The following is a 14,636-nucleotide window of genomic DNA, read 5'->3' as shown; positions in this document are numbered from 1 at the left end:
TTACAAAGACAGATCCTTTAGCGCTTACATAATTCTCTGATCACATCCATTATTCCTAAGTTATCATAGAAAGCAAAGAATATCCATAAATGCTGCTGAAGGAATCTTTTATTTTCCTGGTAGACATTCCTTACATAGTGCTAAATTTTCAACAATATAACAAACCTTAACATCATAGATGTGAAATCTCAAGTCTACATACATTCTCAGTTTGTTTAATCTAATTTGACCCACAAGGCAAATGATATGATATATATACATATATATAATATTAAATATATTATATGTATAATATTACACAATTCCATTTTTTAATCAGAAAACATGTGTTGTAGTCCCAGTCTTGTAACTAGCAGATTGTATAACTATAATCAAGTAATCAGCTACTGGACTTCAACTGTTTTCATCTAAAAATTAATGGCTTGATATAGATGTTTTAGATCCATTCTGGGTCATATAATAACCCATAAATTTTTGACCCTAAGAAGTTGTATCTCTGTTTTTGTATATAGCTATGAAAACTTAAAGAAGCTTTAGTTATAATTTTCTAACAACTGTGAGGTGAAAATGGCACTCCCTGAAATATTATTTTCTCTTTATTTGGATCTTGTCTCTATCTTTGTGCATGGAATTGAGGAAATACAGTCCATGTATACATATATTTCTCTAATTTCCCTTTGTTACACCCTCCTATTGGTATCTCTTTTTTACCTCCTCTTTGCCTTCCCCTCTCTTTTCCTCTCACTTATTCTCTTTCCTTTCTCTCTCTTCATAAAATGGCCATAATATAGATTTGAAATAAATCATGTACTTTATTTGTCAGTTAATTGGATAGTGTACTTTAGTCAATTAGATCAATAATGCATTTTATCAAAGGAAAAAACACTGCTGTTTATTTATCAGTCCTCAATGGATTTTCTGTCCAGTCAAAACAAAAAGAAACAAAGAAAAAGCTTTGTCAACTATGCTCAAATTTGTTTCCCAGTCTTCCACAGCTATTGTAGATTTCTGAGGGAATTTTACAGCATATCTTCAGTAAATTTGAAATTTCACACTCTTTAGGAAATAAATAACGAAACAGTGTACAGAAAAATTAAATTTGCCGAATGGAGGGCAGATGAAGTTTTAAAGCCCTCGGAGGTATCCCGGAGTCGTAAGAGCATGTCCTGGTGACTGACCTTCTAGAATGTTAATTTTGTCTCCGACACTGACATCCACTGCAACTTGGGACAAACATTAACATTTTCCATGATTCAGCTTTCTCCTACTCAAAACATTATAAACCAGATCATAAAATGCTGTGAGAATTATGGGGGGCAACAAACGTGCAAAGTGTTAAAACATTTTAAAGGAACAATAATTCATAGAAACAGAAAGCTAACATCCTTACCTCTGGAATAAGTTGGAAAATTGCATTTGAAAACAGAGTCCCAATAGCCAGTCCCACAAAAAAGGTCAAAATCTTAGGGAAATAAGGTTTCTTAATAAGTGGAGTCAAAGTCAAACCAAGGAGAGATGCCAGATTAATGATTGTCACTGACAGGAATCCATATCCCCAGACTGTGGGTCAGAGGAAGAAGGGTAGAAATTAATCAGAGCAAATGAGCAAATGAAGTCTTACTCAGCATTAAATTTGAAATAAAGTTCTTCTATAAAAGATTGAAATGAATTTCTTCCTTAAAACCACAAAATCTTCTCTATGAAAATTATAAAGAAAACTGAGGATATCGATAGAGCATAACAAATATTAAGAGCATCATTGTTTAAGCTTTCATCAGTCCTTTATCATCATTATGGACTCAAAGAATTTCATACGTAGAAGGGAATTTGGAAAACATCTAGGATGGTGATAAACACTCAGAGACTCAGAGGCTCCAGGCGATGATGTAATGGAAATCAACTGATCAGTTATGAGACAAATATTTGATAAACAATCCAATATGCATATCATAAAATACATATTTTAAAACTCAAGAACTGAGTTTTAAGTGGTAGCAAGTATAATTTTGACTCAACAAAATGTAGAGTATAAATTATGAAACTTAAACAAGTTCTAATTATTCTTATTCTAAATGTTTTCAGAATATAAGTATTTTACCAAGGAGTTCTATGTAGGTTAATTGAAAGCAATTAAGGAGAAAAAAAAAAAAGGCATGTTAGCTTCATTCAGATGGGCCCATAACCTTCAAACAAATGGGAGAAAATGTTTCTGATATACCTTCTGAAAGACTTGGTCTTTTTTTTTCGTGCTTGGGCTGAGTCTCACAAGGGTGAAAGTTCAATTGCTGTAAAACTGCTGGACAGATGACAGAGAAGTTAGAGGTGGTTATCTGGGTAGAGTTTGAAAAGCCATGAAGGGAAAAGATCTCTTCAGAAGATAAACACTGAAAAAGAATAAACAAATGTGTGTTAATATAATAAAAGCATGCAAAGATGCTATAGTCACAAAACATTTCCTCTATATGGATCCTACTAACTCTTTAAACAAAAGCTCACTACAGAAATGTATGGACCCCTAAAAATTGTAAAACAGTCCAAACTTCTGTTTAACCTAGAAACCAGAAAAACAGGAAAACAAAAAAACAAAACATTCTTAATCAAGTATCTACCTAGAACATCCACAAAGATAAGAATTGAGTTTAGGGTGTCCAAGGACTTTTTGAAAAATTAAAAGCAGACCAATAGCATTCAAAGAATTTGAAAAAATTCTTTTTTTTCCTACATTTTTAGGTTTCTCCCTCTTTTTACTTTTTCTTTAATTTTAATGGATATTTTGTGGGGGCTTATGGAGTCATTCTCTAAAACATTTCTTGTACGCAGATATCAGGCTCCCTTACAGTTTCACAGTTAAGCAATTCAACCCCCTTCCTAAATAGCAATAATAATTCCAATATACCTAAATTATTTAAAAATCTGTCTTTAGCACAACCTGTTGTTTGCTAAAGTTTTATTTGCTTTGTGATGGTGGGTAGCTTTTCTATACTATATGAAATCTCTAAAGTAGTGCTGTGCTGTTAAAAATTCATTAGCTATTAATGAGGCAAAGAATCTACCTTACAAAAAAATCTATGCAAAAATAACTCTTTAAGGGATCATTTTGCTCTTGGGCACATTTTAACTGTGACTCTTTTCTACATACTTGCATTTTTTTTAAAGAAGACTAAGGGAGGGATTAAAAGTGCTATTGCCAAAAAAAACTCAAGAACTACAGTGTAAAAAGCAGTCATTCATTCCAATAGGTGAGCCTATCTTTAATAAGTGCAATTGAAAAAAAGTCCTCTGTGCACTTCGGTCAATAGTTAAACCTTACTAACACCTTAGCTATGGATGGTATCAAGAATACAGAAGTTAATGATGTTTTACTACAAGGTGCTATAATTTCCTTCACAACAGAAACAATGACATTAAAGATCTCAGAATTTGGTACCAGAAGATCACTAACTGATTATAAAGGAAAGATGAAAAAACAACAGTATACCAAGATACATGCAATTTCCAAAAGCTAAAATCACAATTACCTCAAAGAAAATGGGCATTCAGACCTTATTTTAATGTCTAAGCATTTACCTACAACTGTCCATTATTCAACCCACTCTTCTTTTGGGTTCATTATAATAAGTATTCACCATCCCTAAAAGTGATATCAAACTCAGTCCCTGCTAACAGTCTTCCCTTCAGCCTAGAATAGAAAATAATAGACTAATAAAGGGAGAAAATAGCTCCATAGCCAAACAGAGAAGGGGAAGTGGATATAGTTTTCTCCATCACCATGAAGCCACCCAGGAGCATAATTGCTAGGCTCAAAAATTACAGAGCAGATGTGGTTCAACTGCCCACTGGATGATTCCAGGAATAAATAGGTGCAGTAGTACAAACACAAAGCTGCACTGTTTCCCTGCAAGGAAGTTTCAACCTACTTGGACTTCAAGTTCCCCCAACCATAAAACAGGAGGAAAAGGGCAGGCTGCCTAGATAATCTCTAAAGTTCTCTCAGAATTAACATTCTAAGACTTCCTGAAACTTGATGACTGTTAAGCAGATCTTTTCAGACTCAAACTGTGACAGACCTGTGGATTAGGAAATCCATTCAGTAAGTTACTGCCAGCATTTTTTTGATGGAGTAAAATAAAATATAATAGAAACCATAGTATATACCACACATAACAGAGATAAATATTGCATAGCCAACCCTTAGTTTGAGTTATACATCACACATACACACACACGGATAGTGGATCACAATGTAAAATTTAATTGACAGTCAATTAAAATTAAATGATGTGGGCAGTGGACTTGGCCCAGTGGTTAGTGCATCCGTCTACCACATGGGAGGTCCACAGTTCAAACCCCAGGCCTTCTTGACCCATGTTGAGCTGGCCGATGCGCAGTGCTGATGCACACAAGGAGTGCCATGCCACCCAGGGGTGTCCTCCACGTAGGGGAGCCCCATGCGCAAGGAGTGCGCCCCATAAGGAGAGTCGCCCAGTGCGAAAGAGAGCGCAGCCTGCCCAGGAATGGTGCCACACACACAGAGAGCTGACACAACAAGATGACACAACCAAAAGAAACACAGATTCCCGTGCCGCTAACAACAGAAGTGGACAAAGAAGAAAATAGACAGCAAATAGACTCAGAGAACAGACAACCGGGGTGGGGAGGTGGGGGAGGGAGGGGAGAAAAATAAATAAATAAATAAACAAACAAATCTTAAAAAAAAAAATTAAATTACAGTCAAGAGTTTGAAAATCACTGCTCTTAAGGATGCCCAAATTGCCCATTGTAGAGCATTAAAGACACTCTTCTAGATTTCACTAGAAATAAAAAACAGTGCAGTCAGATGAATTTTATATAAGCAATACTTTAAGACAGACTTCTTTATAATCTTGACAATCTGGGCAGCATTTGTGAAGAAATTTTGACTATGCAGATGATCATGGATAATGGAAGTATGACAGTGACAACTATTTAATCACCAGGGAGCAGTGAGATGGACAGATGGCAAAATTCAAGATCCTGCATTGTGATAAGAAAATGGGAACAGAGAAGCGGACTTGGCCCAGTGGTTAGGGCATCCATCTACCACATGGGAGGTCCGCAGTTCAAGCCCCGGGACTACTTGACCCGTGTGGAGCTGGCCCATGCGCAGTGCTGATGTGCGCAAGGAGTGCCATGCCACCCAGGGGTGTCCCCCGCATAGGGGAGCCCCACGCACAAGGAGTGCGCCCCATAAGGAGAGCCGCCCAGCACAAAAGAAAGTGCAGCCTGCCCAGGAATGGTGCCGCACACATGGAGAGCTGACACAGCAAGATGATGCAACAAAAAGAAACACAGATTCCCGTGCCACTGACAACAACAGAAGTGGACAAAGAACACACAGCAAATAGACACAGAGAATGGACAACAGGGGCAGAGGGGAAAAGGGGAAATAAATAAATAAATAAGTCTTTAAAAAAAAAAAGAAAATGGGAACAGAATACTAACAAGATACTAACAGAGGAGGCAAAACTGAATTAATGGCAGCCCTGGTTTATGTAAAATAGCTATCTCATAGCAAGTAGAATGCCTAATTTTGGACAGCAGCTTATTTTGATTTCAGACTATCTCGATTTTTATTGTATTTTGATTTATCAAAGTTCAACCCGAAACAGAAAGAAAGCAGATGTCCAAGAAAGGATGCAGTCTCCAGACAAGGAAATAGGATGAGAGCATTCAAACAAAGGACTAAGTGAAGAGTGAGGATGACAACAAAACCGGTTATACCATTACCCAAGAAAGTTCAAACACACCGTCTTCACTGCCAAAATAAACAAGGAAAAAAATTATTGCAATAAAGTAGGAACTTGAGGGCACCTCAGAAAACAACTCAGGGTGATTATTCTGATTAGTTTGTACCTTAAAATTCCACGTGTTTTCACCATCTCCTTCACAATTAAGTCCTGACAGTTTTTCTTCTTTTCATCTGTTTTTGTTTTGTTTTTATGACACTGATATTTTTGAATTCCTGATGTTTGCTGTGGCCTTCGGAGCTTTGTGCTACCAGAGGCACAAAGCCAACCAGCAGACACCCTAATATTCAGCAGGTTGCCTTTTCTTCCTAAAGACTCTTTCTAAATTTTGACTGAAATTCCTATTTGCTAGTATCTTGCCACATTAACGTCATCTCAAAAGGGCTTTAGATACATGAAACACCAAAGTAAGGTAAGAGGCAAGGGGCTTTAGCTGCATATTACAAATGATACCCCAATTATACCCAATTATACTCAAAATCATTTTAGCTAATTGTTCCATGCGCTTTTTCTGCTGCTTTCCCTACGCTTTCCTCCCCAGTTCTAACAAGACTGAAGTTTCTTGTTCTCAGTCTCTGTGTGAATCCTGAGCACTGGTGTGAGATGAGGCAGGAAGCAAGTTGAGTGATTAGGAAAGTTCTTCCTTCAGTATTTTTACACAGTTGAAATCTGCCTATAATAAATGCCATGACCTATGGCAAGATTTGAAATCTTACAGTTTGGATATCAAGTATAATAACCATGTAATTATATGATACATTGCATATATTCTTGCCATCATTCAACAAGTATTTATTGAACGTAAAAGTCTGGGTGTAATATTGACGGGAGAATGGAAGGTATGGGAAACTAGAAGATGGCAACCAAAAAATAGTAAAAAGATAATTAAGCCTCAGTACCTTCCAACAAGAAACCTAAATAACTGTGGCAGAAATAAAATCATTTACACCAATATCTATAAAACCACAGAGAAGGTGAGGCATAATGATAAAGGACTATGAGGGTTCATGAGAGAGAAATGATAGGCAGCAAAAATAACCAAAAATTACTTTAAGGATGAATTCTGGCAAAGTAGAAAGAGAATGTTGTTACTGATTAGATTAGGGAATCAAGGAAAGAAACATATGGGGTTGGGGTTGGCAAGTTTGGTTTGGACACCCAGATGGAAATGATTAGTGAAATTTCTCTGAGAAAGGTAGAGGCCAGAGATAAGGATGTGACTCTCTTCAGCAAAGGTATAACAGCTGGAAGGGAGATAATCAGGAGAGTATAGAAAGGAGAGTAAAAGGTTTGAGAATACATATATAATTTGTGCAAAGCAGGAAACAAAACCATAAAATGAGACAGGTTTGAGATAAGCTCAAACCTAAAAAATAATCCAGGCCAATAAAATCTGGGGAATACCTATTGTTTTGACCTGCCTGGGAGTCTTTCCCCAATTTCCAATAACAGATGGCCTTACTGCCATGGGAACCTATTCCATGTGATTTAGGTGGAAATGACCAGGGAACATTTAACCGAGACCAGTCCTTTCTATAGTAGATCTGCTGAAGAAGGCTTTTTCCACTAGGGTTGTTACACTAGACCATGAGCCTGGGGTTGCTCAAGCAATTTTCTTCCACTATGTAAAAGGAAGTTAACTAAGAAGTAGAGAATGACACATATCCAATACCATCACTAATCCCCTGGATACAGCCATACCTAAAGTTGATTCAGCCCATCAACTCTTCAGTTGCCTGAGATAATAAATTCCCTTTTTGGCTTAAGCTAGTGAAAGTTGAGTTTCTTTCACTTACAAATCAGATTCCTGCTGGATAAATAGAGTAACTGCTTTATAAATATTTTTTAAAGCTCATGAATGAAAACTACATTCAGAACTTGTTGGAGGGGAGTGGGACGTAAATTTTTCCACTTTTCTTTCTTCCTTCTTTAATGAAGGAATTCCTTAGGTAGAATGATTTATTTTTTCAAAAATCCAGGTAGCATTAATTATTTGTGTTACATTGTGGTCAGAAAATGAAGTACTACAATTTATGTCTTTCCAGTATTAATTAATCTTTTCTTCATTAATCAAGTAAATAATGATTGTTTTGCAAAGATATGCCTCTGAAAAGAAGGCATTCTCCTCTAAAATGTGGTATTTTTACCATTATTCAAATTTCTTTGCCATTATGTTATTAAAAGCAGTTATGACATTTTTGTTACCATGATCTTTTATAGACGTTAATGATGTACTAATCAATAAAAATTAATTTTGTTTGATTTCTCCTAAGTTTCCTAATATTGTTTGCTGTTGACAATCTAATGTTATGTTCTTCAATAAATAAAGATTCATGATTATTATACAACTTTATTGTTAATTGTGTTTTCTCTTTTGTTAATAGAAAATAACCCTCATTGACCTGTTTAATGCCCTTTTGTCTTAATTTCTTTTGCATCAAATATGGAGTTCCACTTTTTAAAGCGTCTCCTTTTCTTCTTCCTTTTAAACACACAGGTTATTTTCCCAACTTGGCTTTCTTATCAAGCAACGACCATTAAATAATGCAAAACAATAGAACCATCTGATCCTGTACCCATTAATGAAATATCATCCCATTCAAAAGTTGTCCCAGAGCTGGTTTCAGATTCTGTTTTGCCATGGTCTATGATCCTCTGAGAAGTTAAGCAGTTCACATTCCCAATAAAGACATTGCTAGGTGTGGCTGTATTCTCCCTATGGAAGTAAAGGTAGGTAGAGGGAGCACCTCGTAATTCATTTAGACTCAATGATGACCAGAATTTGAATTAAGCATCAAGTCCAGCCAGATTTTCTAGACTATAAAGTAACTGAGCCTCACAAACTGTTTAAATTCCATTACAAAGTCCCAAAGGAAGCCAGAGGCAGAACTGGAGTTAGAATCCAAGTCTGAAAGAACACTATTTACCCTGTTTTTTCTTAATGATTTCCTACCAGCCCTGATTTATGTCAGCTGACTTCTATAGCTGTTGCTTCTCAGCAGGAAGTACAGATACCTTCTGGACTTTGCCATGTATGCAGCTGAGACGAAAGCTGTGAAAGCCACCTTTTACCCCAAGCAAGTGACAACTCTCCCCTTCTTTGAACAGATGCCACAGATAAGAGGTTTAATAAGAATCTAGCCTAATCTTGCTCTATTCTGCTCCCATAGAAGCCAGTTCCACTTCTCCCATATTTTCATTTATTCATTTACCAAACATGGATTGATCTCACCTCTTCTGAACCAAATAGGAGCTTAAAATAAAACACACTTCCAGTCTTCAACAAGCTTACCATTTCATAGAGGAAGCAGATACATATAATACAATGTGTGGTAAGTAGAGTAATGAAGACATGGATGTGGTATTGTGAGATTAGTGAGAAGAGTTCAGAAAAAGCTTTCTGGAGGAGTTGATACAAGTGCTGAGTCTGAAATTTTAGTTAGGCATTTCTGATGGCTGGGGATATAAGACATGATTCACAAAGAATTAAATAAAGCATAAATCAGTAATGCAAGCATGTAGTTAATTGACAAGTGAATTACACAAACAATAGTTATTTAGGCAATCTAAGAAATGTAGCAGAGCTACATCCCTTGAGCTCTAAATACTTGCTTAACATATATTATCTATTTTAATCCCCACACCATCTACTAAAGTAGATTTTAGGAGAAATCTGGAAGGAAGAAAGCATTGTTTAGAAAATAAGTTGTCCATGATTAAAGAGCTTATATATGCTGAAGACAGAATTCAAACCCATATCTTTTCATGTCTTCTGACTTCTAAGCCAATACTCTTGCTGCTATACTATTTGTTGAGTGGTTGAACACTCAGAAGAACTCAAGTGATCAAAGAAACATTTAGACCCTGGTAAGGAGCATGTATTATTGCTCTTAATCATAAATAGAGTGAAGTTCTTAGATCATCTTTATGATCCTACCAGAAGTGGGACCTCAGAAACAATCCTTAAATTCAGACCTCAGCTATCTCACCATGGTGAAAGATCATTGTGATTCCCTCAGCCCTCTCCTAGATGCCCTCCTGTCCTCTACTCAGACAGGAAAATGGGACAGATGCAAGAGCCACACTCAGGCAGCAGAAGCTGACAAATCAGGCAGCTTAACTTGGCCCAACACCCTCTGCCATATGCCCATGTCTGCTGACATGCCATAAAGAACCTCCTGTATCAGGATCAGCAAACCCAGAATACAGGTGCGTGCGCCATCTTGAATGGCTAACACACAGAATGTTTTGTCTCCTACTACTATTCTAAGCCCAGTATTTTTGCATCTGCTTTAACAAGAAGCCAGCTTGTTAATACATCCACCTGAGCTACCTTCACATAACCACACAACTATGAGACCAGTACCACTGGCAGCATATTGTTAGGAATATATTAAGAGGGTGAAAGGTGAAGATCGAAAATAATTATTTAATGGAAAGGAAACCTCTGGAATACTGAGCTCACATCTACCTTAACATATATTAATACTAATATACTAGGGTATGCCTGGCATACAGTAGTGCTTCATAAATATTTTTTAAATGAATGAATGAAACTCTTACCTATATTTGTGGTATTTTTTAAACCAATTGTGAAAAAAATTTTAAGTTATAGTAATGACTTAAGCAGAATCATGAGGAAATAGAAATTAAGTGTTTAAAGGGCCCCCAATATGGCAACAGGTCAAAGACTCCAAAGAATAATTTAAATAATTAAATTTACAATGGGAGTTTTGACTTTAACAATTAGGAGGCCATTTCTGACAGCAGAACAAGTAAACAGTTCTATTAATTTAACCTTTCTGGGCTCAGTGAGCAATGTCATGGAATTGGTTTAAATGTACCAAACTCACAACAAGAGCCTTCAAAACATCTGAGGAAATCTCTTCTAGACAATGGAGCTACCTAACCTCAGTTACAAAAACGGACAATGTTGAATTTACCCTTACCACTGTGATCCTGGAAAACAGCAAAGTTAAAGAAATCCCTCTACAGGAAGTGGACTTGGCTCAACTGATAGAGCATCTGCCCTCCATATGGAGGGTCCAGGGTTCAATACCCAAGACCTCCTAACCCATGTGGTGAGCTGGCCCACGCACAGTGCTGCCGCATGCAAGGAGTACCATGCCATGCAGGGGTGCCCTCCACGTAGGTATGCCCCACACGCAAGGAGTGCACCCCACAAGGAAAGCCACCCCATGTGAAAAAAGCACAGCCCACCCAGGAGTGGTGCCACACATACGGAGAGCTGGCACAGCAAGATGGCACAACAAAAAGAGACACAGTTTCCCAGCGCCGCCTGACAATGCAAGTGGATGCAGAAAAACACAGTGAATGGACACAAAGAGCAGACAATGGGGGGGGGGGGGAGGGGAAAGAAATAAATAAAATAAATAATTAAAAAGTATTTTTAAAAAGAAATCCCTCTACCCTTCCTGTTCCAGAAAATGACTTACTGAAAAGAACCTCACTTCCCCAGTATGACTCTGATAAGATTTACAGATACTGTTCCACCGTTTCTTGTTTACCTATGATAAGGCCAGCAGTAGACCCTCCAATCTCATAAATGATTAGGTCAATCGAATGGTCATTAGAAACAAAATCCTTGTTAACCAAAGTGTGGTTAAGCTTCACTCCTTCCTCCAGGCCCCTGAACTTTATGGGTAACTCACAGAAGATAGGCTGCTTCAATATAAAACATTCTCTGATCTACTATCTCATCACTCTACTACACATTTCTCTACACTTGATCCTTTACTTCCACTTCCCACACGATTGTTTACTTACTTCTCTATAAAAAATGTTTTAAAAAGCCCCTAATCCTAACCCTTGAGACACTTGGAGACCTTATGGTCACAGAGTTCTCACTATTGGCAATAGTCCCTTTCTCCTTTTGGAATAATCCTTTTGAATAAAGTTTCTTCTTATCAAGTCCAGATTTGTTTCTTATTTGACAAAACTGAGCATCACTTCCCACCTCCCTTCATTTCGCCTCCTTCCTTCTCTCTCCTCTCTCTCTCTTTTTCTGTGCGTGTGTGTCTATATCGACCTCTACCGATCTTCTCTTGCAGGTTTTACCCTCTTAAATTCTGCATCAAAATTTCCACTATTGTTATCAAGATAAAACACAGAATTTCCTAAGGGTTGAGCAAATGAATACTCTGCAAAGATATTCTCTAGGTTGAAGGTGGCTAATTAACTGATCAACTGATCCCAACTCCATTTCTTGGAGAGTCATCTTTTCCACAAGTTTTCTAATGCTTCTTACTGCAGCCACTATGATGCTAATACATTACCACCTTCCCACCCCAGTAACCCCACATACACACTCACACATTCACGAGCAAATCTCCTCAAGAGGGGAAAGAAAGCTCCTTTCCTAGATATATTATTTAAAGGGGAAAGATGCTTTGTTTAATGATCTTTTATTAAGGGAAAAAAAGATTATTATAAAATAATATATATAGAATAACACCACTGCTGTTTATATGGTTATATACAATCTAGAGGGCTATGGGAGTGAAATTATGCATAGCTTTTATGCTTTCCTTTCTGTTTCTCCATATTTGCCAAAGTTTTAGACAATGTACATGTATTTATGACTCAATTAGAAAAATTAAATTAAATTACGATTTTTTTTAATCTCTTTTTCTAGGTTTCTCCCAGCATAACTGAGAAAGGCTGCTAAGTTTTTAAATTTTTACTAAACAAAAAGAGAAAAGGAAGAGAACATTTCAAAACTACAGTATGCTTTTTAGAGAGGTTTTACGAAGTTTTCTGACTTTTCCACAGCTATGATAAGTTTCCCAGCCTTGTTCCATAGCATCTGGTTTCTCAAAGCCCTCTCACTACTAAAACCTGGCACTGTGACACAGCACATGCACTTGGTCTGGATTCTTGACTTCCCAGCTCTGCCTTGCCTCCAGGTGCCACTCTACCTTTCATCTCAAACAAGACAGTCCCTTAGGTCTTCCCCATCTGTTGCACTAAGGCTTTTTGGTGTCATCAATAATTCTTAAGAGTACAAAGAGGTCCTAAGACTCTGAAATTTGAGAACCTAGCACATAACAATTACACATAGACAAGGCTCTTATACCATTTAACCAAGCAGTTAGGAACTTCTTATCTAATACATCTCTCATCTTATTTATCCTAAAACCCTGCAAGATTATTTAAACTGAAACATCACCCCTTCTCTCCAGTATTGTGCAGTAGGGAAAGCAGTGGCTTCCCAGACATGATATAGGAGAATTTTCAGTGAATTCACTGGATGAAACCTCCAAAGCAAAAGTAAGAATTGGACTTAAAGTTTTAACTTTGAACATAGGTATTTCTCTCATTCTTAAAGTCTACCCATAGTAGAAAACCAAAGTTGATTAAAATGTCTTTCTCCAAGAAAACTTTGAATCTCTGAGTTAAGAAGACTATTATTGCTCAAAAATTTTTTCTGAAAAAAAATTCATTTGATTAAAAAAACTTCATTCTATAAAAAAGGTTCATGTAACACACAAGAAAATCCATCTTGTGACCATTAGTACAGATACATTTGGTAGAAGCAGTTGTTCAAGAAGTAAATATTTTAAAAACCAAACCAGGTAGGCAAAATTACCCAAAAGGAGAATTGACTGAGTTATAACACCTCCATAAAGCATTTTGAGCCAGGAAGGATTCCATGCCCTTCTATACTATAACACATGCTATCTACAGTATTCAAATTTTCATCTTATTTCCTAGTTAAATATGAATTCCCCAAGAACAGGGACCAGTCAGTATCATTGCAGCCTCTGGAGCTTGAGCCCTGTTCCCTTTACATAAGTCAATGAGGCTAGGTAAATGAATGATGATTAGTAACTTTTACAAAATCTGTGATAATATTAATAGTTGCCCTGGGTAGAGAAAGTAAGGCTTTTTAGGCCATAATATGTCACATGGTAAGAGACCAATATATCCTAACTATAATTATTTCTATTATGTGAGGCAGGTTAGTATAGTGAAAGGGAGAAGGTGGCTGAGGCCTGGCAGACAACATGCCCAAAAGACCACATGGCCAAGAGACCCTGCCCAGAAACCTCCTGAGAGGAAGGTTACCAGAAAGATCCCGCAAAATTCTGGCCATGAGAATCTCATTTGAAATGCGAATTCCATTTGGGGTCAACGGAAAGCCCTGGACACCCTCAAAAGGCCCCATCATTGGCCCCTGAGAACTGACAAATGGGGCAACCAATCAGCAACCAATCAAAACAGCAAACAGCGCAGGCACCTCCCCCCATATGAAGTGGGAAGAGGAAAGACTTTACATAGACCTGATCTGGGGCCCATGTGCACATCTCACTCTGTGGTATACCCACAGTCCATGCCTGAGACGGTGTACTTTTCTCATTTTCTAATTTCTTAGTAAACTCTTTACTCCCTTGCCTACCCTATGGCTTGTCCTTAAATTCTTTTATGCAACATAAGCCAAGAACCTACAAGCCCAGAACACAGAGCCATGCAGTAACATTATTTGGCGAACAGAGACAGGAGACAGGAGGGAAGTAACACTCCCCAAAACCTGATGAAGACAGGTAAGTTTTTAATTAAAGCCTGTCTCTGCCCTCTTTCGTCTGTGCCCAAGACTCTCACCCTGGGCTGTGCCCAGAGGTTTGCTCCTTACTCAGTCCCGCCCCAGGAGATCCTGAAGTTCCTCTTAATCCATTACTTTCAGGGTCCCAGAGGGTGTTTGCCTGGAAGCCACAGAGCAGTCTCTGCTTCTTAATTGCCTCTTAATACCTGGTTTAACTGTGAAACTTGGTCCCTGGCAGTGACCATAAAATTAGCTCACTCTCAGGGCCACTTTCTAAGACCCCTGAA

General features: G+C 37.6%; 1 protein-coding gene across 1 annotated transcript in view; it reads right to left on the bottom strand.

Moving 5' to 3' along the window:
• SLC39A8 (solute carrier family 39 member 8) overlaps positions 1 to 14,636 on the bottom strand; it is a 91,305-nt gene that overhangs the window by 66,130 nt on the left and 10,539 nt on the right. Inside the window, exons 2-3 of the mRNA XM_023590852.3 lie at positions 2,219 to 2,384; positions 1,391 to 1,560 (exon numbers count right to left, since the gene is read on the bottom strand). Coding sequence (XP_023446620.2) covers positions 1,391 to 1,560; positions 2,219 to 2,384 — 336 coding nt within the window. The remainder of the gene's footprint in view (positions 1 to 1,390; positions 1,561 to 2,218; positions 2,385 to 14,636) is intronic.

This window comes from Dasypus novemcinctus, chromosome 1, assembly GCF_030445035.2.
Source record: "Dasypus novemcinctus isolate mDasNov1 chromosome 1, mDasNov1.1.hap2, whole genome shotgun sequence".
NCBI classification, from domain to species: Eukaryota; Metazoa; Chordata; class Mammalia; order Cingulata; family Dasypodidae; genus Dasypus; species Dasypus novemcinctus.
Note: the sequence above shows the minus strand (reverse complement) of the source record. Positions and strands in the feature narration are given on the sequence as shown.